This window comes from Mauremys mutica, chromosome 2, assembly GCF_020497125.1.
Source record: "Mauremys mutica isolate MM-2020 ecotype Southern chromosome 2, ASM2049712v1, whole genome shotgun sequence".
Lineage (NCBI taxonomy): Eukaryota > Metazoa > Chordata > Testudines > Geoemydidae > Mauremys > Mauremys mutica.
In genome coordinates this window covers 262,497,411-262,522,311 of record NC_059073.1, presented here as the reverse complement: position 1 = coordinate 262,522,311, position 24,901 = coordinate 262,497,411, and the positions used below count along the sequence as shown (strand labels likewise).

Sequence of the window (24,901 nt, the reverse complement as noted above, 5' to 3'; positions counted from 1 at the left end):
GTGAGTTGGGGAGGTAGAAATACTGTGAATGATAGTTGTCAGGGTGATATGGAGGACAAGTTCGGTGTTTTTAATGGGAGACCCTAAGGTGTGGAATTCTCCATTACATCTTTCTGCTTCTAAGGCCCAATGGAAGATTGATTTTTCTAAGCAGGCTGTCTTCCAATGATGGAGGAGCAAAACAGCCCAGCAACGGTACTCTTGGAAAACAACAGCCAAGACCTGATACCATTTGAGTTGGTGAATTATAATGGGGAGGAATTTTAGTTTTCTTTTCAGACCAAAATATTGTGATCCTTAATGTTTATGGCACCTAGATAAAATGGTGAGAGATGTATTAGAAATGCAGATTAGCTTTATAAAGAAGAATTAGAAATTTAAAAAAAAATCTTTTAAAAATGTTCTCATTTTAAAAAATTCTCATTTCTAATGTTTATTCTTGGAAGATCAGATGCTTTCATTCTTACTTTACATCATCAATCTGGTACCTCATTAGGTACATCACTAAAACATCAACTCTGGTCATGAAATAGAGATTTTGAAACAGTTAAAGTTCTTAAACTCAGTAAAGATATAAACATACCTGCATATAGTAAACAAATGGCTAAACACCCACGGCATTATAACTAATCCCTGGAGTTTTCCTTTAAGTTTGCCTTTGTATTTTGAAGAAAGTTCACCTTTCACTTTTAGAACATCAGTTGTTGAATGTTTGCAAGCACAATTACAAATGTAAAGTGTGTTGCATTTAAAAATTCCTTGTGCTATAATAGATTGAGCGAGGAGATGAGGAAATGGGACAATAGTCTGAGCATTGCTCTGAGAACGGTGGACACCAGAAAAGCTGTGTAATAGTTTGTCTTCCTCATGTGTTCAGAGAAGCACCAACTTACTGTAAAATATTAACTACTTCAGGGACCTGCTGTATTATGCATTATTTTGATAATAGTGGAATAGTTTTTAAAAGAATAAAAAACATTTGATATAAAAATCAGACAGGCGTGGTGTTTTTTGAGAGGGGTTTTTATGCCAAAGGAGTGCACACAGCTAATTCTCCATCCTTCCCTAATTACTCTCCATAAAATGACACTCTGTCAGGTACTTCAGAGGCAGGCACAGGCTGGGGAATCCCCCTTTAGAAGCTGGTTCTGCAATAAAGTTAATACAGCAGGCTATCTTGCAGACTCCTTGTGGGATTGGTGGACTTCTCCTTGGCCAACCACCCAAGCACGAAACCTGGAGAGCACTCCATGTGATCGCAGGGAGTCTGGCACCATGAGATGGAGGTAGCCAAATACCCCTTTCTATATGGGCAGGAGGAGATCAATTGTTATATATTCATATCATTGTAGCCCTCATTAGTTCAGATCTTTGATGCACCGAAATCTTTCCTAGTGTAATTCCAGTTATTGATTCTATACTAAGAATGAATTGGCTTCAATTTGTTTTCCTGTTTTTCAAACACTGAAAATGCAAAAGCGTATTAATTATAGAGTCTTACAAGATAAGCTTCATAAGAGAGGGAAGAAGAAAACAGGAAGAGCCCACAAGATACCAAAGATGATGTCTTAAAATATTTTAAGTTGAATCAGATACCAGATGCCAGTGAAGATCCATGTTCATTAACTTTGAGACTGTTTGTGCAGACGTAAAATAGAAGAGATTTTTATTTGGGAACTAATAATGAATGTATCGTAAATGACCAAGAGAGAATTACGATGAAGCATAAATGAGGACGTGTAGAAGGAGACAAATTCATATACATGAATATTTTTAGATATAGTTTAAGACAAAAATTGTTAACCAAAGGAAAAAAAATTGTTATCTTAAAAGGATTTAGTCTAAAATTAAACAGATAAATGAAGTTTATAGACAACTGCTGTGATTGCTGAGCAAAGTAATTTTAGTTTTATATGGGGACATTTGAATTTAAACCATTTCAGTAAATGTCAAAGTGGCAGATTGTTGATGGCAAGGCACAGGTGTGCAAGGGTACGAATGAGGGGCTGCCAAAAGCCTTATTCACATTGCATCCTAGACAGCTGGTTGAAAATTTTTAATTAAAAAAACTTTTGTCCAAATTATAAAATTGAAATTTTTTTGACCAAACTGAAAACTTTAGGTGAAAAAAATTGTTGTTGAAATTTTCCATATTTTTGATTAAAATCCAGAAATTGAAAACAAAAAATGGTCAATATAGAAAAATTTGAAAAAAATTTCCATGAAAAATAATTGGCCTTTTCCAACCAGCTCTAATCCCACCACAGAGGCTGTATCTTCACTCACCAAGTGAAGGCACTAATCTAGGCTAGTACTTCTGCCACCAACCCTAGCCATCCAGAGTGGAGTGAGGCACAAGGGGTTGGGCCCAACCTCTCACCTCAGCTAGGGGTGCTGGCTCAGTGAAGAGGGAGTGCATACTACCCCATCTCAAGTTGTGGTAGAGCTATCACCACCAGCATGCACTTCTGTGGACCTCCCAGGGGGAATTCTGGGTCAGGCAGAATTCCTCCAGGGACTCCTGTTCCAGCACAACCCTTACAGGACACCCCCACAATGAGAGCTGTGGTTTAAAGTCAGTCTGTCCCATAAACTTCAAGATGTGTTGCCCCTTTTCTTCTGTAGGGCTTTCATCAGATCAGACATGAGATCTGGCTGTCCACTTCCACCTCCAGATGGAGGCAGCCCCATTGACTTTCGTTCTTCTGTCCATTCAGTGTTCACTTGCCTTTTTGGAGGAGGTGGCCCAACTTTCTTTGTCAGAGGTAGTGGCTTATTCGAGACAGAGGCTGGTGGAGGTGGAGGAGGGGGTGGTAGCAGGTCTTCACTGTTGCTGCTACAGGTGGGTGGTGGAGGAGGCACAAAATCTGGAGGATCTTCACAGAAGTCAGGTGGCGGGGGTGGCAAATCCTCTGCCATTTCAGATGGCGGTGGTGGAAAAGTGACTGGATCTGATGTGAAAACTGCGCTTCCGCGTTTGGGTTGGGCAGGTTGAAGAGGTGTAGAGCTCACAGCTGAAGATCGCCTTTGAGGCGGTGGTGGCTTTATTGAGGCACGTTTATTCTGGTACGTCTCCGGCTGGCTGGTTGGCTGCACTGAACGGCAGCTATTAACATCATTTGGTTTCTTATCCTTTAATAAATAAAACAGTCATGGTGATTGGTGTTACAGTAAGAACATTTATGAACTAATGTTGCGAAGTGATATCATTTAAATTGGCATGGAAACGCACAAGCTGATTTCAGTATTTCTCATTGTCACAGAATTAACTCCTTGTTTCAACAGAACACAGAACTCAGATGGTCTAACCAGGACTCCCCATCCTAGAAATCAAAGTGGGTTGGTGTCCTTTGGACCAAATGGTCAGCACAAAGGATATTTTGGTTTCCTTTCCCACAGCTGCCCATGAGCTTTGAAAGCTGCATTCTCACTGCAAAATACCTGTTTAGAATATTAATATATCCCCTTTTTGCACTTTCTAGCACAATGACTGGTGTTACAATGTCACAGTGGTTGCAATTAGTAAAGCCTGTAAAGGAGCTTCCATGATGTTCCAACCAGCTGCCCTTCCCTGAAAATATCAGATTTTTTTTATATCACTAGTGTGTGTTTATCCCCAGAAGTTAAAATAACAACAAACTAAATTTGCACAATGGAAACTTGACCCAGAAGTCATCTGTTGTTCAGCAAAATTTTATATTTGTCTGCAGGGTGGACTTTCCCATATAATACAACTTTCACTGTGCTACAGATGTTCTGTAATGCTAGGAGAAGCTTGCACTTAAGTTCTCTGTGGCAGAAGGTCATTACACTAAAAGAAAAGTCCAGCTGAAGTCTGAATGAAAATTAAGCACAAAGTCAATACTAGTAGCTACAAATTAATTAAATTAGTTGTATTAAAGCTTGTGGCAGACTCATCCATTCAAATTTGCCATGATTTTATGGAATAAAACGCAACTGTGGATTTTTTTTTGCTTTCTTCCTTTACATTATATTTTATTTTACCTTTCTGAGTCGTTGCTACTATATTTTTGGCTAATGTTAAAATAATGAGGAAGCTACATGTCGCCAATGGATAGTGACATTTAGCCACGACAGCCCTCAACAGGTGGAGCGTGGTACCAGGGGTGTACTGTAACTCTGGAGTCACAATCCCTCTTGGAGTCCAGGGAGTACACCCCTTGGAATGCTGCATTGTGCTGCCTTTGGTGTGGTTGGCCAGCTTTGCAAGAAGATGTGAAGTGTGGGAGGGTGGTGGGGCAATATGTGCCCTTGGAAGCACACAGGGGTAGCACTCCATGGTCTATATGGGGTGCAAAAAGTGGAAGTCTAATTTTGCCCCTCCTGCATCAAAGCTAGAGCTAGGGACAGTCTGCCCCTGTACATTCTTCTGCATTTGTGCCAGTAACATATATCTTTCCTCCACTTGCTCTCTGAACAAAAAGGTGGCAAAAAAATACCCACAACCCATTAAGCTCTAGTCACACTCAGCCACAAATGTACCGGTCATACAAGGGCTTTGATCACTCTTTTTTAAGGGAAAAAGGCAAAGCATACATCACCCATGTTACAAAAAATAAAATATAGGTTAGCAGTTCATTAGGGCTGTGTTTGCTTTGGCAGAATATTAGGTGAACTTTCATTCAAAATGTGATTGCTAGGTCACATGCTAAGGATCAGTAAAGCCCCCTGGGCAAAATCTGAACATACTCTCTCCATATTTGTAGGTGACAGCTGCTAGCTGTTAACATTTACAAGTGCCCTACCTAAGCAGAAAGTGCTTTTACGTCTATTCTTGTAAATCTGTGGAATCGTTTCCTAGGATGAACACACAAGCCCAGTACACATTCTCAGTCCCAGCTGTACAGAGATGGTCGGCAGAAATAAACACAAATGAAATATATTAATTGGGAGATAGATTGTAGTCAGCTCTGTGCTCTGTTGTAGAGCAATAGGCTACCGTGGTGTGAAGTTCAAGACTTGAGTTTGGTTCTTCGGTCCCAGGCTGGTAGAAACTGTGAGCAGAGCACGTTCAGCCCACTTAGTAGGAATGCCTAAGAACCCCTGTGGTCAGTTAAAGAATGTTTTTTTAAAATGGGGATAGTGATACTGACCTCCTTCATAAAGCACTTTTGAGATCCGATGATTTAAAATGCTTTCTCAGAGCTTAGTATTTGTAATGGCCTGTGGCTCTGAAAGAGTTAACTGAAACAGGAGAAGGAATCAGCCATCCACCTCCCCAAATGGCAAAACCAACACACTACCCCTTAATGCTCTAGTGCTTTGAAGGGACAGAGAGTGGGTGAGGCGAAATTGAGCTGTAGTGCCCCAACAGAAACCTCTGATTTGTACCTTTGTCATCTCAGTGTGTTTCTGGGCCTCCAAGCTGGCAGGAGGTATGCTCTGGAGAATCTGTCCATTTGCTTGAACAGTACCTGTTACGTCTCAAAAAGAGGAAGGAGAACACAGGTATATTGAATGTGCAGAATTAACCAGAACTCAAGCAATGAAGAATAAGAATTAACAAATCTGTTCATTTTCCAGCAGGGTACAAAAAGTTAGAATTCTCAGACAGTAATTGACCTGTCATGGATTTTACTGCATCAAAAAAGGACCATGCAGAGTTACAACATTGCCTCTTGCTTGTTTTCCACTTTTTTATTCAGTTCTGATTGACTTGCTATGAAAAACAAACAAGTGAAACCATATAGTCAAATCAATGACCATACAAATTTTACTTTAAGTGCAACTGGCAATCCTAAAGGAAACAGTATTGCAAAGATTACCAGAGTGGAATTATCAGTGTCTCAAAAGGTGATGGAGGCATGAGGGTCTCTGGATTTGACTGGTCGAAGTGGTAGGGGGAGTTAGGATGGCATAAAACTAGGCAAGAAGTTTTGTCTTTGGGCTTCAGGTTAAGCCAGGGTGGCAAGTGGGTAGAGTTAAGGATGGTATTTTCTGACCTTTCATTGGTTAAATTCTTAATTACAGTGTAACATTTTGCTAATGCTTTTAATAGTGTTTAGTTTGAGAATTTAACTGTACAACAATACTTTTTTTTCCTGGATTTCTTTTAATGGAGCCTGCTTAAGTTTAGAGACAAAAGTATAATCATTCTATATGGATAAGGCTGTCAGATTTGAGGTCTTAGGATATTATGGATGGGGTCATCCCTTTTCATTAGTTGTCATTAGCTGTTAATTGATCACAGTTAACTCAAAAAATGTAATCACACTTAATTTTTTTAATTGTGATTAATCGGACTTATAACCATAGAATACCAATTAAAATTTATTAAATACTTTTGGATATTTTTCTACATTTTCAATATTGATTTCGATTACAACACAGAATACAAAGTGAACAGTGTTCACTTTATAGTATTATTTTTATTACAAATATATGCACTGTAAAAATTACAAAAGAAATAGTAAAATAATTGGTATTCTATTGTTAACACTGCAATAAATCACACAATTTATTTTTTTAATCGCTTGACAGCCCTACTTTTCATTATTAACTCAGTTCACAGCTCTGAATCTTTGTATTTTCTCTAGGAGGGAGTTATGGGAGGCTTGAGAAACCGAATACACTGCAGAGTAGTAGTAAATGTTTGCTAGCTGGCTAAACTAAAACCCTGGAAGAGTTTTGCATGCTGTCAGTGTTGTGTAAGGGACTGTGTATAAATGTCAGTGTTGCCAAACCGAATAATGACAAAATAGAGCTTGTGGTTATTAGAAAAAACAAACTATATAGTCTAGTATGGATTAAACGAACTCTCCAGTTAAGTCTGGGGCCTTTGGAAACTTCAACATGTGAAAGAAGTAGACATACCTCCTTGATATCTTATGCATAAATTTCTGAACCTCAATAGATGGTCTAGTTTTCTTAGTGTAATTTACTATGCTGAGAACCAATGAAGATGGAAGAATGGCCTTTCAGAGTTATAGCATCTTTATGGATTACATTTTCAGTTGAAGAAATAAGATGTGATCTACAATTTCCATATCCTGTGCTTACATCACGAGAAACCTCAGTCACTGCTATTGCATGGTTACAAAACAAAGTATGATAGCTTGAGTGTCACAGGTACTCCTATCCAAGGTGATACACTCTGAGGCCAGAAGGGACTAACATGATCATCTAGTCTGATCTCCTGCATATTGCAGACCACAGAACCTCAGCCACTCACTCCTGTAATAGACCCTTAACCTCTGACTGAGTTACTGAAGTCCTCAAATCATGATTTAAAGCCTTCAAGTTACAGAGACTTCACCATTTACACTAGTTTAAACCTGCAAGTGACCCATGCCCCACGCTGCAGAGGCAGACAAAAAAATCCCAGGGTCTGTCAGTCTGACCCAGGGGAAAATTCCTTCCCACCCCCAAATTTGGGAATTAGTTACACCCTGAGCATGTAGGCAATACTCACCAGCCAGACACCTGGGAAAGAATTCTCTGTAGTAACTCAGAGCCCTCCCCATCTAGTGTCCCATCACCAGCAGCTGGAGATATTTGCTGCTAGCAGTCACAGACTGGCTATTTGCCACTGTAGGCAATCTCATCATATTATCCCCTCCATAAATTTATCAAGCTTAGTCTTGAAGCCAGTTAGATTTTTTTTACCCACCACTGCTTCCCTTGAAAGGCTGTTCCAGAACTTCACTCCTCTGATGGTTAGAAACCTTTGTCTAATTTCAAGCCTAAACTTGTTGATAGCCAGTTTATATCCACTTGATAGGTTTGGAAAAGAAATAGAATATGTTGCTGAGGCCACATTTACATTAAAATACTACAGCAGATTCTCTAACAATGTAAGGCACAGAAAACGGACTGGAAAATAAGGACGTGATTCTCAGAGGTGCTCCCATTGAAGTTAAATGTAGTTGTGGATTCGCAGGCCCTAAAACTTCTAGAAAGTCTACATCAGGCATCGGCAACCTTTCAGAAGTGTTGTGCCGAGTCTTCATATATTCATTCTAATTTAAGGTTTCACGTGCCGGTAATACATTTTAACATTTTTAGAAGGTCTCTTTCTAGAAGTCTATAATATATAACTAAACTATTGTTGTATGTAAAGTAAATACGGTTTTTGAAATGTTTAAGAAGCTTCTTTTAAAATTAAATTAAAATGCAGAGCCCCCCGGACCGTTGGCCAGGACCCAGGCAGTGTGAGTGCCGCTGAAAATCAGCTCGTGTGCCGCCTTTGGCACGCATGCCATAGGTTGCCTACCCCTGGTCTACATGATATTCTATGACAGTGTGGGGCCACAAGCAGGTTTCAGGGGGTCCGCCAAGCAGGGCCAGTATTAGTCTAGCTAGGGCCCAGGGAAGAAAGCCGAAGTCCTGCTATGCAGGGCTGAAGCCCAGGGCCCGAGCCCTGCCACCTGGGGCTGAAGCTGAACCGAGCAACTTAGCTTCACAGGGACCCCTGTGGTGTGGGGCCCCATGCATCTGCCCTGCTTGCTACCCTCTAACACTGCCCCTGGCTTTTATATGTAGAAAAACAGTTGTGGCAAAGGTGGGCCGTGAACTTTTTATAGCATGTTGGTGGGGGGGCCTCAGAAAGAAAAAGGTTGAGAACCCCTGTTCTATGATAGTTATTTCTGCATCAGAAAGCACTGAACTGTGATTTCCTTCCTAACTGAAACCCTGTAACTAGCCGGCCATAATTTATCTAACAGCCAGTTTAAGACCCAGTCCACCAAAACAGTTAAATGTGTGTCACTTTAGCCACAGGACTAGTCATTGAGACTAACTGTGCTCAAGTGCTTCTTGGATCAGAGTTTTAATGAGTATTGAGTATCCCGCAATACATGTCTGAGCATAGATGTTTTTAGTCCTGGCATTTGGACATAAAATTGCTGCACTTGTCCATTTAGCAAATAGGTGCTATGAATATGATGTGCAAAGTTCCAAGTATTAACAGTAAATGACTTGATTAGAAGATTTACAGATCACACAACTTTAACAAACAGAGAAGCAAGACCAAACTCTGCTGTGCCATTGAGTTCACTAAGGCTACACATGATGCAAGTCAGAGTAGAACTTGGCCGGTGGTATTTTTATGTATGCTTTTTATGTGCTTGTTATGTATTCATTGAAATAAATCTACTTAATTCCAAGTGCCATGCTGATTATGGGCACTATATTGAATATTTGTTAGAAATTCAACAAGGAGCTTCCATAAGCTGATACAATCAATCATGTGGGCCACTAGGCACAAGTCAGTGGGTGCAAGCACTCTGCAGAGAGATTGGTGGACCAGCTGGGATCCATAATCCAGCTGCTTAGCTGGGGGACACATTTTTCCTACTTGGTGTGTGAAGTCTTTCTGTGAATGGGCCTGAAGAACAATTCACAAACAGTGGGAGCTTTTGGGTCAGTCTGGTCAAAAATGTTCTAATCTCCAGTCCTGCTGAACCTAGAATGGGAGAGGGTGGATAGATGTGGGGCACCGTATCCTGGCCCTCGCCACGCAGTGGACCTATCTGACAAAATGATATAATCAGGAAGTCAGGGAATAGCTAAATGGAATCCTGCTGCCAGTGCCTCCTGGCAGTAATGGCTTTGTCTCTATTTTCCAAATGGCATAAGTCTTAAGGGCACCATTTGGCACTTGATTCCCCAACCCACTATACACAAGGACAGCCACCCAAAGCATGCTCTGTTACATCAGTGAAAATCCAGAGTAATTCCATGCTGCCTTCTCGCTCTAATTTGGTTTTCTAGTCTTTCCAATGTTCAAACAAAATTATCAACAGTTTTTTTAAATTGGCATATTTTTGTCCAAAGCAGACTACAAAATGCCCTGTATAGCAACAGGCCTCTTGCACAATTACATCTAGGGAACAGCAGCAGCCTTGGTCTCTTGAACACCCTCATGTGCTGGCGAAATTATACACAGTGTGTTCAACCATATGAAGATTAATGTAGCAAGACAGAGATGAAAACAACATATTGCATGAGATGACTTTGGCACAAAGGACCCTTAAAAAAACCACAGACTCTACAGTTTGGGTGTTTACAGATACCACAAATGTTTGCCACAATGTTCCAATCACCATACATGCTACAAATGAAATGTGAAAACAGGAAGTTCCACCTGCCATCTGAGCAATGCTTCAGCTGTTATTGAGGCTGATTAAATAAAACTCCCTCCCATGTTAGTGCAGGAGTGTAGATTGCTATTAATTCCAACTAATACTGTGAATGGCAGTTTGAAAAAAATATTCAGCCCCATTTTAGAATGTCAGCCAACAGCTGCTCATTGTTAGACAACTAAGTTCTGGCCACATCTAATTTGCTGTATTTTATGATGGGCTAGTGTGATAGATGCTAGCAGAGTGTATGTATAGTCCCAATAACCTGCTTGCACTAGAATGCTAATAACCTTCAATAGGTAAGTCTACAGTGATATCAGTTAATAAGATCTTTCAACAGGTATATAAACCATTTACTATGAGCCATTCTTTCAGATGAATAGGCAGTGGAAGTGTCGGCTTGTACTGCTTCTAGTCTATATTTGAACATGTTATCATGTATGAAATTAATCTGTATCACCACTGTAGGTCATTTATATTTTGATTGTGTTCCATTGTGTGTGTCTGTTTGTGTATATAATTTGCACACACACATCCATATAAGGGGCTCTGGGTTGTGGGGGAGGCTCAGGGCTGGAGCAGGGGAGTGGGGCACGGGGTTGGGGTGTGGGCTTACCTTGGGCAGCGGGAGTGCTAAGGCAGACTTCCTGCCTGCCCTGGCACCGCAAACTGCACTGTGCCTTGGAAGTGGCCAGCAGCAGGTCTGGCTCCTAGGCAGAGGCACACAAGTGGCTCTGTGAGGCTCTTGTCTGCAGGCACCTCCCCCCACCCCAGCTCCCATTGGCTGGTTCCTTGCCAATAGGAGTGCAGAACCGGTGCTCGGGGTGGGGACAGCGCGTGGACCCTTGTGGCCCTCCCACCTAGGAGCCAGACCTGCTGCTGGCTGCTTCCGTGGCACAGCAGGGTGTCAGAACAAGTAAGAACTAGCCTGCCTTAGCTGGTCAGCACTGCCGATGGGACTTTTAACGGCCCAGGCGGTGGAGCTGACCAGAGCTGCTGCGACCCTGTGCCTTACATTCCGCAACCCAGTATTGGCTCGTGACCGGCAGTTTGAAAACCACTGCTCTAGAAGACAGCTATCCTTCTGCTGTGAGAGACACGCAGTGTTTTGTGTGATCATCGATTATGACCTATGCCTGGATTCTTGTCAATGGTCAAAACCATAGAGGTGCATATGCTCAAGTAAGCCCTGCTCCTGTTTTGGGATTTGCTAGCATGGATTCCTGCACTTGTGTGGAAACCCACTGAAATCAGTCATTGTTCTGTTGCCTTCAGTGTACTCCCCATCACAACATCAAATCCGACTCAACCCGCCACCCCTACACCATCCCTCCAGCAGCTGTCCCATGCCTCTCAAATGGAGCAGCTGGCAGGGAGTTCCCCTTGACTTTGGAACTCAGTCCCTTCACTGGTCCCCAGGAACCTGAACTTTTCCAGGCATGCTGCTGCCCCCAAGCATTTGGGGCAAAGGGAGGTAAGGCCTGGGGAAGGTATCTGGAGAATTCTGGAGTGGGATGATTTTATTGATTTATTTAGTGTTGTGATGGGGGAATGTGGAAGGTGACAATACTGGTGGGCTGGGGACAGTTTGTTTAATTTGATTTGATTTTAACTGGTTTTAAAGACATTATGTATCTTATTTTTTTAAAAGGGGGCCCAGAACACTTTTTGTAACAAATAAAATATATTTCAAATGTGTGAAGTAAAAACAGTAGTGCCGGTTACTATTATTGTCATACCCTGTTATGCCTCTTCAGCAACCTTCTTCAGGCTGCGCCCCCCCAGCTTTGGGCTCACCTCTGTCAAGGAGATCCCCAGGAGGCAGAGGTGTGACTTGGTTGGTTGGTTTTTTGCTTTGGTTTGGTATTTTTGGGAAAATTAAAAGCACAAAGATGGGGGTGGGGAGTGGGAAGCCCAGGAGGGAGGGAGGTTGGGTGCTGCCACTAAGGGGTGGCAGGTCTGTGTGTGTGTGTGTGTGTGAGTTGCAGAGTGAGACCCCCCCCCACTCCACACACACACACACACACCCTGCAGCAGTAGCTCCTGGCCCATGGAGACAGCTGGTTCAATTTTCCCCACTTGAGGCATTGCGACCTGGAGGCCCTGCCACTCTGCCAGCAGGGCTGCCAGGCCAAATCTGAGTGGCAGTGTGACCTCATCCTTGGTGAATGGGATCAAGATGCCCAGCATGGGAAGCTGAGCCCAGCCAGCCCCCCAGGAAAGGAGCTACTGCAACTGGAACATATTCTGGCTTTCTTGCATTTTCTCTCCCCCCCACTTTTAACGTCAAGACCCTTTGTACCCTTTCATGATCCTCTACGCCCCCCACAGTTTGGGAAACGCTGCTCTACAGTGATAAATGGGCAACAGAAAAGCAACAGATCTACTGTATGTAAAGTTAGAAATTACCCCCACACTGCCCCCTTGTGACTGTGCTGTAGTGAAGATGAGTTTGCTAAAGACTCTGGGGCCCCTTGTTCCATGTTGCGATGGAAATAGTGTTCTCTTCCTTATCTCATTCTCATTGTTAGATAGAGTGGCTCATTGCTGTCCTGATCACTTCTTGGAGTGGCAACAGCATTATCCTCAGAAAAGTCCACTGGAGCAACCTTTCCAAGAGTGACAGTGTAGAGATGAAGAACACGTCTTTCTCTGAATGAGAGACTACAGGATCTTGAACATTTAGTCAAGAGGAGGCATAGCGAAGGGGAACCCGTACATGGAAGCCACCAAAAAAGCATTCTATTAAATGTGCCAGGAATGCATGTTAACTCTATTCTGCTCTGGGTGACACATGTTCAAAGATGTGAACTTATTTCCTGTAGCAGTATACCATAGCTATGGGTTACAATTGTGGGCCAGAACAAAAAGTCTTATTACTAAACTTATGGGACAGAAAATCCTCAGCACTCTTGCCTAAGGTTTAATCATGTCAAACAGTGTAGATACCTGTCAAGGATGATCCTGCAGTGACAGCTGGTTTCACAGTCGCCAGGTTTGCCCATCCAGAGGCCAAACTGGCCCTCTGTACTGCACGTTTGTAGTTATCATACAGTGTCTTGCCATACTGGGGAAATAAAGCGCACCTTTAATCCTGGAGCAGAGTCAACGCAACTGTCTGCATGTCCAAACACACATTTGCTGTGAGCTGCATTTTTTTGAACCCTTTCCCAAATTTTGTTAGAAAGCAGCTATTTCTACAAAAACTGAGCCTGAGCCTGAATCTGTACTGGGACATGCCAGAGAGAATCCCTACACCTGTACAGAGTCTATTGACCCCTGCACCCTATTGATTTCAATGGAATTCTGCCCTAGGATCCACTCAATGCAAGATAACTGCTTAAAATAATACTATAGCACAGTATGCTTCAAAGCACTTTGTAAAGGAGATGGGGAGAAGCCTGGGGGGTGTCTATTGGGTGTCATCCCACAGCAAGAAACAGTGGCAGATACGGAAGCTAGGATCAAGCCACTTATTGTACACTGACTGGATGCAGTGAGTCTCAATGACAGCCAGTTAGTTGAGGGAGATGCGGGGGAGTTGTCTTCATTCTCACCTTGGCAATTCTGATTCCCGTTACCCACTGCTGTAGAGTCCACTGGTCATCACAGCATAAATACTTGATATATTGTGACTCCTTTTGAATCTGGGGATGCTGGAATGAATAATTCTTGCAGTTAGAAACCTACATATATCAGGCAAAATGTAAAAAAGTCAAAGCCTCGTATGGTGATTGCAATGGGAACACTGACTTTCTAGAGCATGTTAACATGAAGATGACAATTATCCGTGTGTAAAAAATGAAATCACAAACTTTGGCACACAGGGATTAACATTTCTAGCATCTGCTTATAACAAATGTAACAGGTTGTAAGAGAGGTCTGCAATGTAAATACCTGAGTTTTAGAAAGCTAAAATGTGACCTACAGGTCAATAAAGTCTAGAAATGTCATGGTTCAGTGCCTAGCGCTCAATGTGTAAACAGAGGAAGTCTGTTGCAATCTGTAACACATGCAGCCTGAAAGTGCAACGTGATTATCATTTCTAAAGAGCATATTTAATTTGGATAAGCACAGACCAATCAGCTGAAACAGATTTTTGTCTTCAGACTCATTGTCTACCTGTGAGTCTAGCTCTAGCGCTATTCCAAGTTTTTGTTCTATGCCCCTTTATCCTTTGTACCTCTCACCAACACTGCTGCAAAATTCCATCCTATTGTAGCTATAGGATTATACATAATGCAACACCACCAAACGTAACCACTTTTTCCAGGGCACGTAAATCCTTTGATTCTTTGAAGTGGTTCTGGAACCCTTACTGCTACTGCTCAACACTGACATATCCCTACAGTTCAGAGTCTGCTACAAATTTCAGTCAGATTGCTTGCCTGAAAATTGCACCTACTGATTTTAGATTTTGAAGGAACTAGCCTCCAATGCTACAGTACAGTAGGATGTAAGCCCCGGGCAGCTCTGAAACTCTAGGGCAGGAGATTTCTGCTACCATCTATTGGTGAACAAGAAGATGAGACAGGATGAGCAGACCTTATTTGCATGTTTGTTATCCGCCCTTCCAGTGTGAACGTTGGTTGTTCTGGTTAAAATTAAAGTGCTGGATGTAGGGGGGGAATTAAATGTTATCCTACTGTGTGACAAAAGGGCATAAAACTGTACTTAATATGCCCTGAGAGGAGTTGCCATAACCCAAACTATTGCACAGCTGGGCAGTACAGCTAGTCACACGGGGTTCCTACCTTTGTGAGAAGTAAATCTCTTGTGGCCAGGACTGTGCTCAAGGGTCCTTTGTCACTGAACCTCTTCCATAGTGCAATGATAGAACTGAGTTAACTCTGGTAAGGACCTATGTCTGTCACCTACATAGCACCTCTAGAACAGCACTCACTGTCGCTGGGTTCGGAGTCCGAGGACCTGCATCCTGGTAAGATATGATGCAGAGGTAGTACTAAGGCAGTACTTCCTCCTTGGGGCCAAATATGAGCCTGCCTGACTGTACTCCCACACTCCAGAACTAACCCCTGACCAAAAAACCCCCCAAACCCATGAGTGGGTGGGGTACATGGGGTGCACCAGTGAGAAAGCGAGGTGTTAAAGGGACATGCACCTCTACCTCGATATAACGCTGTCCTCGGGAGCCAACAAATCTTACCACGTTATAGGTGAAACCACGTTATATCGAACTTGCTTTGATCCGCTGGAGTGCGCAGTCCCGCCCCCCCCAGAGCGCTGCTTTACCGCATTATATCTGAATTTGTGTTATATCGGGTCGCGTTATATCTGGGTAGAGGTGTATGTCCATTGGCTGTTCACATCATCAGGTGGGGAAACTGAGGCAAGGGATTACTGCCAAAGAGACTGTGTGGGTGAGTGTTTTACCTACTACTCATATAAATGTATGAATGACTTACTGTATGTTGCTGTGTTTCCCAAAATTAATGCGGTATTCCTTTCCCCTAATAACGTTTTCTTTGTCTTATACACAAAGTTGGTGCATGTCAGATGGGAAGCATTGCCAGTTAAGGGTGCACAGAGGTTTCTGGGTAGGGGTTCAAGCTTGTGGTTAATTCTAGGAGAAACCCCTAGATATTTGAACCTGGCCATTTTTGCTGCTGACAACTGCTGACAGAAGGTCTCAAGGACATTATCACTGGCCTATTTCACTGCTTCTATCCAAGTGCACTGTTGGTGGTTTATCCTGCAAAACTCCAACTCAGAACATCCACGGTCCAATTCAGTTTTCTGGTGTGAAGAACATCTCCAAACCAGAGCCCCTCTCATACAGGGGTCTAGAATGGACATATGGATAATTTCAACTCTTGATGCTTCTTTCACAAAATACCAGGGAATTTTTGGTCTGACTTGTAATATTCTATTCAGTCCAGCAGATGGCATCAAATACTTTTCAATGGTTATACAGCACTGGCGGATGATGATGCTACCAAATGGCCAGGCACATACGCTGAGAGAGAGGGTCCTCTCTTCCCACCAAAATGAACAGCAGTTCGATGATCCTGTGAGTCTCCCTCAGTTTTTCAAATACCACATTTAATATCACTTATAAGGACTTCCTGAAAGGAAATTTGTAATTAACCCAAATAACTTGGACAAACATTGGGAGAAGCTTGCTCACTGGAATCAACAATGCTGAAAAGGAAGTAGCATGACTGTGCCAGCTAAGCATTGCCGTAGTTTAGGGGTGATGAAGAGCCATAATGTTCAAGAGAACTGAGATGGACTCAGCCTCAAGAATGCCTCACAGCGTTACCCAGCACACAGCAAGCACACCTCCAGGCTCAGTGCACACTGTGTTCAGGAAAGCTCCCTGCAACGATCAGATGGCAAAGCAAAAACATCTTTCTTCTCTGAAGAGGTTTATTTCCCTTTTCCTTGGAAACATCCATCAAGTGAATTATAAAGGACGACAATTCAAAAAGCACCTCCTCAGATGCCATGGCTCCAGTGAAAAGTGAGAACATCCAAGCAAACTCCAAAGAAGCAGAAAGGGAGATCAGGCATTATGTTAAAAGCCTCAAAAAAATCCTATAGGGCCTGACAAATAATCTAGAACAGATTTTATTACATTTCAGTGCACTATATTTCTATAGCATAGATCTCTCAGTGATTAATAAAGGTGGGGAGGTAGTATTATCACCATTTTATAGATAGGGAAACTGAAGCACATATTGGCTAAGGGCCTGATTTTCAGAAGTGTTGAAATTCCACATGAAATCAGAAAGAGCTGCAGGTTCTCAGCCCCTCTGAAAATTAGGCCTTTGAGGGACTTGCCAAAGATCACCCAGAAAACCAGTAAAAGGGTCAGGAATAGAACCTAGGCCCTCTCCACTCCAACGCTCTGGTTTCTTTCCAAGTGTCATGTAACATGCTGTGTCCCTCCCAAGCATTATTTGTATAGATAAAGAATAAGGAAACACTTGAATATAAAGACCTTATTTTTCAAGAAGCTGAACAAAACCAAAAAGGTTCTACACAGATGAATTTAAAGTATAAAGTAAACCTTATGCCTAAAGAAAACAAAATAGAACACACTGAAAACCTACAGTGAAATAGGAACCGAAAGATGTGGTTTCTATGCCTTGTGTTGACTGACTAAAACAAGAGAGAGAGAGAGAGAATATCTCAATAACATGTTATCTTTCTTCACCTTCTTTCAACCATGAAAATGAAAAGTAAGCTATAGATAGGCAGGTATCTCATGGAATTCCTTGCCCAAAAATGTGTAAAGCTAGTTACTTACCTAAAGCTTCTGAGAGGTGTTACTGTCTATGAAACTGAGCACTGATCCACAAACTGATGGCTTTGGAGTTAGCCACTTCTGGCATTTTTGGCCAATTGCTTTTGGGTACCTTCTTGTTTTTTAGGTGCCCATTTTGAGATCCCTTGAGGAGTGGTTTTCAGAAATGCTGAGCATCTGCTACAACTGAAATCAATGGGAATGGTGTGTGCTCAACACTTTGGAAAATTAACCCCAAAGTATCAAGTTGGACACCCAGATAAAAGTGTGGCTAATTGCTTCTAAATCCAGTTACATCCTGACTCCACATATTCCCTGCAACCAGAATACCAGCCTGGAGGCTTGCCTGATTTACCTAAAATGTGCAAAGAATCTGCTTATCTAAAACGACTCCATTGCCGTACGGTAATTCTGCTTCTGACTTACACTTCCCTAGTGACTGAAGCAATACTTTTGGTTTAACTTTTTTTTTTTAAAATGATAGTTACTGGTAACTAAAGAGAATAACTTTTCAGAGAAAAGAAAAAAGCATTTATTATATCCCTTCCCTCACACTGCCTCTATATTGTTTAGGCACCAATCCTGCAAAAACTTACACACTTACTTAGACTGTGAGCTCTTCCGTGCAGGGCCCTGTTTCCCTACAATCTCTGAAACAGCTTATTAATAAATAAATTATCTTTTTACATTTGCTTTTTTCAGGTTATTAATGGAGGACTGATTTTAATTTAAATACTCACCTGAAATGTTGATGTTAAAGGATTAAATTGTTTCAGATGAAGAGGCAAAAATGCTCTCTTGTTCTGTATCCTTTTCGTTTCCTTTCTATGACTCTCTCACATCATCTTATCTCTCAAATGCACTTACTTCTCACTTTTACATTTTTAAAAGGGTGTCCTACAGAGTGTATACTTTATAGGCATCTGTGAGGGGATATGTTAGGTGTGGAAGAGGAGAGAACCAGCAGTGGACCAAACTAAGGACCAAATTATCTGATGGAGTAACTCCATTATAGGGAAAAAAAAAGTTACTTGAGCAGAGAATTTGGCTCTAAAATTCTTGTGAACATTAGAGATCTGAGAGAGATGTGGCAGATCCAGAGGATACCAAGAAAGCTACAATGGGCTACAAGGGAAAATGTACACAGCTGCAGAAATGGAGTATGATGATGCCCTTGTCTCAGTTTATCCCCAGGAAACCATTTTGTTTCATCCTAGATTAATTCAGCATTATGCACCATTACCTTCAGATTACTCAAGCAAAACCAGCACCAATAAACCATAATTAAATTCACTCAGTCTCAGACACATCAGGCTGACTAAACCAGTCAATTTGCATATAGATTACCTTGCTATTTGTCTGTTTTGAAGGATTTTTCATCATGGCATGAGATAACCGGCTTCAGGACTGGTGAATACCCTCACACAGACACAAAATAAACACTATAATGTTCAAGGTTTCTGTTAAATACAATGGAAAAATTTCACCAAGGTGATGAACTGACCCTTCTTGCCAAGGTGGGTCCCTCTGGCTTTGGAACGGTTTCAACTAGGGCTATCGATTAATCACAATTAACTCACACGATTAACTCAAAAAATTAATTGTGATTAAAAAAAGGAATCACGATTAATCACACTGTTAAACAATAGAATACCAATTGAAATTTATTAAATACAGTATTTTGGATGTTTTTCTACATTTTCAAATATATTGATTTCTATTACAGCACAGAATAAAAAGTGTACACCGCTCACTTTATATTATTTTTATTACAAATATTTGGCACTGTAAAATGATAAACAAAAGAAATAGTATTTTTCAATTCATTTCATACAAGCACTGTAGTACAATCTCTTTATTGTGAAAGTGTAACTTACAAATATAGGGGTTTTTTTGTTACATAACTGCACTCAAAAACAAAACAATGTAAAACTTTAGAGCAGGGGTCGGCAACCTTTCAGAAGTGGTGTGCCGAATCTTCATTTATTCACTCTAATTTAAGGTTTTGCGTGCCAGTAATACATGTTAACATTTTTAGAAGGTCTCCTTCTATAAGTCTATAATATATAACTAAACTATTATCGTATGTAAAGTAAATAAGGCTTTTAAAATGTTTAAGAAGCTTCATTTAAAATTAAATTAAAATGCAGAGCCCCCCCGAACTGGTGGCCAGGACCCGGGCAGTGTGAGTGCCACTGAAAATCAGCTCGCGTTCTGCCTTCGGCACCCGTGCCATAGGTTGCCTACCCCTGCTTTAGAGCCTACAAGTCCACTCAGTCTTACTTCTTGTTCAGCCAATCGCTCAGACAAACAAGTTTGGTTACATTTATGTAAGATACTGCTGCCTGCTTCTTATTTACAATGTCACCTGAAAGTGAGAACAGGTGTTAGCATGGCACTTTTGTAACTGGCGTTGCAAGGTATTTATGTGCCAGATATGCTAAACATTCATATGCCTTCATGCTTCTGCCACTATTCCAGAGAACATGCTTCCATGCTGATAATGCTCATTAAAAAAATAATTCATTAATTAAATTTGTGACTGAACTTCTTGGGGGAGAATTTTGTGTCTCCTGTTCTGTTTTACTCCCATATATTTCATGTTATAGCAGTCTTGGATGATGACCCAGCACATGTTCGGTTTAAGAACACTTTTACAGCAGATTTGACAAAATGCAAAGAAGGTACTAATGTAAGATTTCTAAAAATAGCTACAGCACTCGACCCACGGTTTAAGAATCTGAAGTGCCTTCCAAAATCTAAGAGGGACGAGTCAGGTGTGGAGCATGCTTTCAGAAGTTTTAATAGAGCTACACTTGGATGCAGAAACTACAGAACTTGAACCACCAAAACAGAAAAGCAACCTTCTGCTGGTGGCATCTGACTCAGATGATGAAAATGAACACACTTCATTCCGATTTACTTTGGATCGTTATGCAGAACCCATCATCTGCATAGACGCATGTCCTCTGGAATGGTTGTTGAAGTATGAAGGGACATATGAATCTTTAGCGCATCTGACACATAAATATCTTGCTATGACAGTTACAACAGTGCCATGCGAATGCCTGTTCTCACTTGCAGATGACATTGTAAACAAGAAGCGGGCAGCTTTATCTCCTGCAAATTGTAACCAAACTTGTTTGTCTGAACGATTGGCTGAAATAGGACTGAGTGGACTTGTAGGCTCTGAAGTTTTACATTGTTTTGATCTGAATGCAGTTATTTTTTGTACATAATTCTACATTTGTAAGTTCAACTTTCATGATAAAGAGATTGTATTACAGTACTTGTATGAGGTGAGTTGAAAAATACTATTTCTTTTGTTTTTTACAATGCAAATATTTGTAATAAAAAATAAAGATAAAGTGAGCACTGTACACTTTGTATTCTGTGTTGTAATTTAAATAATTATATTTGAAAATGTAGAAAACAAAAAATAATTGGTATTCTATTATTAACAGAGTGATTAATCGTGATTAATTTTTTAAATCGCTTGACAGCCTTAGTTTCAACCTAACAGTACGAAATGACTGTTGATGATGATGTACATGCTGTTCCCAATGCAATCCCCAGATAATGTAGTAGGAGAGCCATATTTCAGGGACAGCTGCTTTAGATTTATATTGTATAGGTGCTATCCCACATAGTGCTGGACACTCTCGGCTTGTGCACTCACTACAGACGTGAGAGGTAACTTCTTTCAGTGGTTGCTAAAAATGGACTTCCTGGAGAAGTATGAGCAGAAGTTTTTGCTTCCCTTTCATTTCTGAGTAGCCAGAGCTGTCAGCAAAAGCGGGTGATTTGGACAGCTGTGTTACTATGGGGTTTGTTCTTTCTGCCATGCTCTGCATGGCAATAGGAGAGGTATCCTTGTTTGGATACAGGTTTGAATGAAATGTTTCTTTCCAGCTGGCTGTGCATCCCTTTTCTCGTCTGTATTGGAGATCAGGAGAGCTTCCTTGGACCATACCATTAGTGTCCTGTTATATGCATGGGTGGCCAGAGGCTGTTTTATTATTGTTAGATTGTTTGGAGAGGAACTTCTAACACCAGCACCCCGCCATTGATATAAAAAGAGAGCCAAGGATTAGAACTAACATGTGCAATACCCCCATTTGACCGCGAAAGGGAAAAGGTCTGATGTTAAGATAAAGGGTGGTGCCCTTTAAATTTTGGCCGGTGTTAAGTAATGGTTAATTGAGCAAGATGGAATTATCTGCATGCTTAGACGTGCAGCTCCTACAAGGGTTCATTCCTTCTGAGGTTTTATTTTTTAATAGGTTGTGTTGTTTTTCTTATGTGTAACTTTTCCTTTAAGGAACGGAGGCCTGATGGGATTCCTGGTTCACATGTAAAAGGCCTGTTCCAGTGATTAGTCTCATTTTATTGAGAGTTATGTCCCAGCATAGGCCAAGTGGGTAAGAGGAGAAAAATATCTTTCAAGCTTTATGGTTCCTCAAATGCCTGAGGATACATGCTGACTCTATCCATAAGCCTAGGCAGAGCCCTTTCCCTACCCTATACTATCTTCCCAGGGTTCCAAAATACATTAGTTCCACTTTACTGCTCAGGAATTGATAGAGGCAGCTAAATGTGACTTCAGCTTTCTCGTAGATGCTGATTAGCCACCTGGGCTCCTTTCAGTTAGACAAGCCCAGCTGGGCTTGTCTCTGTCTAATAGTAGTGGGCATTAGGAAGTAGCTATTTGTTCCATCACCTCAGACTCTTTCTGAATCATCCTGACAGGAAACTTCTGAATAAGCTAAACAAAATGTTCTCTCTTTCACTAGAAGACACTCAGAAGTGCTCTTGAGAAACCTCTAAGATACTGGTCAACTAGCTTTTACCTTCATTATCTCCTGAGGTGTCTTGATGGTTCAAATGGGAAAAAAATCACTGAAAGGAATAGCTTCCTCTGTGCTCAGGGCTAAAGCATGTTTAATGCAGCTCTGCAGTGACTGGAAAAAGTCGGGAAGCTGCATTCACAACTCATCACAGTTCTATCAGAAAAGATTCTCCGAACATAAGAGGTTATAACTAAAGGGGCACATCCTCCTTTGATAGAATTCCCACCTTCCCTTTCCAGAAACACTTGACAGTCCTACACATACACACAGGAAGATGGTAAGAAACTCTGCTCCTTGCCTTAATCATCTCTTGAGATCCCTTCCATCCCTAAAGACACACGAGATCATAAAATAAAAGAAAGCAATATTTCTTTCAGGGTATACTTCATCACACTGATATTGCGGGGGAGAATCTCTGGAGTCAGGTACTAGTTCTGTTGCTTGGATCTAGTCATCTGGTAAGATGGCTCAGTGATGTTTTGGGTTTATTTTGGGGGTGGGAGTGGGTAGGGTGTATGCATGTGATTTCTTCAAAACTAACATTCATGTTGTTTTATGTAGCTTTATCACAGGCTGTTCTGTTAGCCATTCATCCCCTTAGTATGAATGATGGGCCCTTTCAATATCTTTGAAGTATGTGTGAGCATAAGCTTAAAAGGTGTGGATGTGAAACCAATATCGTAGCCCATATTTTAGTCTTACTAAAATGAGGTCTGGAGAAATCAACTATCCAAAAAATAGTCTCCTTTCACATATAGGTTAATGCCACTGTCTGTCATCATTGCACCTGAATGTACGCACAAGACTATTCCTTTCCATTAATTCATCTTGGACACTATCACAGAATGAAAGACATCTCATGTCGTGATTAGTCAGTGATGACACTAAGATGGTTTGTTCTCCTTTGGCAACTCAGGACAAGTTGCCCCCTGCAGGATAATCTCACCTAGAACACTTGCACATGAATACTAAACCAAACTAGGAGATGAGCAATTCACCAGTATAAACTTTGTGATAGCTTTGCTCCCATTTTCACACTTTGATATGTCACCAGCATCCACTCAACCTAAAAACAGCCCAATGGTCAACCACAATTCTAGACACTGTTAGAAATGTTACACTTCTGCTCACAGCGGGAGTATATGGAGGCTCGGAGTAGAGAGAACACACTTGTTTAGGCCGGTCCTAGGTTTTACAGACAGTGAGAGATAAGAAAGAGCTACATGCAACAGGACCAGAGTTAATGAGATCTCTGGTTTTGCAACTACATCTTAAATGCATTGAGAGGAATTGGTACTTGAGCTGGCTTGCAGCTGTGGTGGGAGTGTGACAGCAGTGCGGTGCTTGCCACATAGGGCAACTGACTGAAGTTATCCAGAACACACCACAGTGTTGTTCCTTTCCTTCCCACAATCCCTCGCACTCAAACTACCACTATCCTCAGCCCCATCATACTGGCAATGGCTGAAAGTAAAAGAGGAAGGATGTGGCAGAACTTGGCTCTACTGGCCACTATTTTCCCCCATACAACAACAGTTTAAAATTTGCAGACCATCTATGTTTAAGGCTCTTTCAACCACTGTAATCGCCAGTTTCAAGAATGCCACAATAAAGTGCAAAACAGTTCCAATCAGGAACCTACCACATGTCCCAGCCTCTGAAAACATATTAGAATAAAAATGAAGACCAACAACAGTAACAGATCACATTTCTCCTTACCCATAATAGTGCTGTCTGGATATGATGCTTATTCTGTTACATTGCTAGTACACTTTAAAGGCACTATAGCGAACATTTTTAAATAAAAGATATTTCAAACTCAAATTTATGATGCATAAACCCCTTCCTCTCAGGCTTTCAGTGTTGGTTTTTCACCTCCACCACCGCAGTAAGTGATACAAAGGCACAACATGTTAACTTCATACATCCAAGGTATTTTAGTTTAATAAATACTTTAGTGCAACAGTGATAATTTGTAGCATAAATTGTTTTTTGTACAAATGGTAGCGCATTGGGTCATAAAGTTCCCACAGTGATGTGAATAATTAAAAACATTGCTGAGCACTCTAAAAATCAGTTTCCTGATGTACTTCATTTTCATCTACTTGCAAAGCAAATAAAATGTCTAGAAAGCACTTACATTAGCCAAATACTAATTTTGACCACTTTCACCCATTTTGAATGTTATACAGATGCACTGTGGCAGTTAAATATGCTCACAACAGCTTTGAAGTCTTTTACAGAGAACCAACTTCAACTTATTTCTAAAACTGATTGAACTATTTCTCTTTTCTCCATTAACTGTGCATGTATTTTCTGAATAATAAGAATACCTCGCTCTTATATAGCGCTTTTCATTAGTTCAGCGGTTCTCAACACACGGCCCAATTAGCACACAGCTTAGCCCTGTGTGCCTGGGGTCGCAGGTTCTCAGCTGCCCAGCATGGGGGTGTCTGAGCTGCACCACTGCCAGCACAGAGGGCTCTGGTTGGGCTGTCCTGCTGCCCAGCATGGCAGGGTTGGGGTCCGGGTTGGGGCTGCTGGCCTGCCCCAAGTGGCGGGAGTCTGGGGTCAGGGCTGCTGGTAGCCCCATGGGGTCGGGGGTCTGAGGCAGCTAGCCTGCCCCGTGAGCTTCTGGGTCTGGGGTAGCCACCTGGTCCCATGAGCTCCGGGGTCTG

General features: G+C 41.6%; 1 protein-coding gene across 2 annotated transcripts in view; it reads right to left on the bottom strand.

Annotated features, from left to right (window-relative positions):
* Positions 1-383: 383 nt before the first annotated feature.
* Positions 384-24,901, bottom strand: part of LOC123364801 (amyloid beta precursor protein binding family B member 1 interacting protein) — a 103,408-nt gene continuing 78,890 nt past the window's right edge. For both annotated transcript variants that reach the window (XM_045007211.1, XM_045007212.1), the window contains exons 11-14: positions 13,661-13,759; positions 13,053-13,170; positions 5,353-5,444; positions 384-3,132 (exon numbers count right to left, since the gene is read on the bottom strand). In XM_045007211.1, coding sequence (XP_044863146.1) covers positions 2,596-3,132; positions 5,353-5,444; positions 13,053-13,170; positions 13,661-13,759 — 846 coding nt within the window. In that variant the 3' untranslated portion in view covers positions 384-2,595. The remainder of the gene's footprint in view (positions 3,133-5,352; positions 5,445-13,052; positions 13,171-13,660; positions 13,760-24,901) is intronic.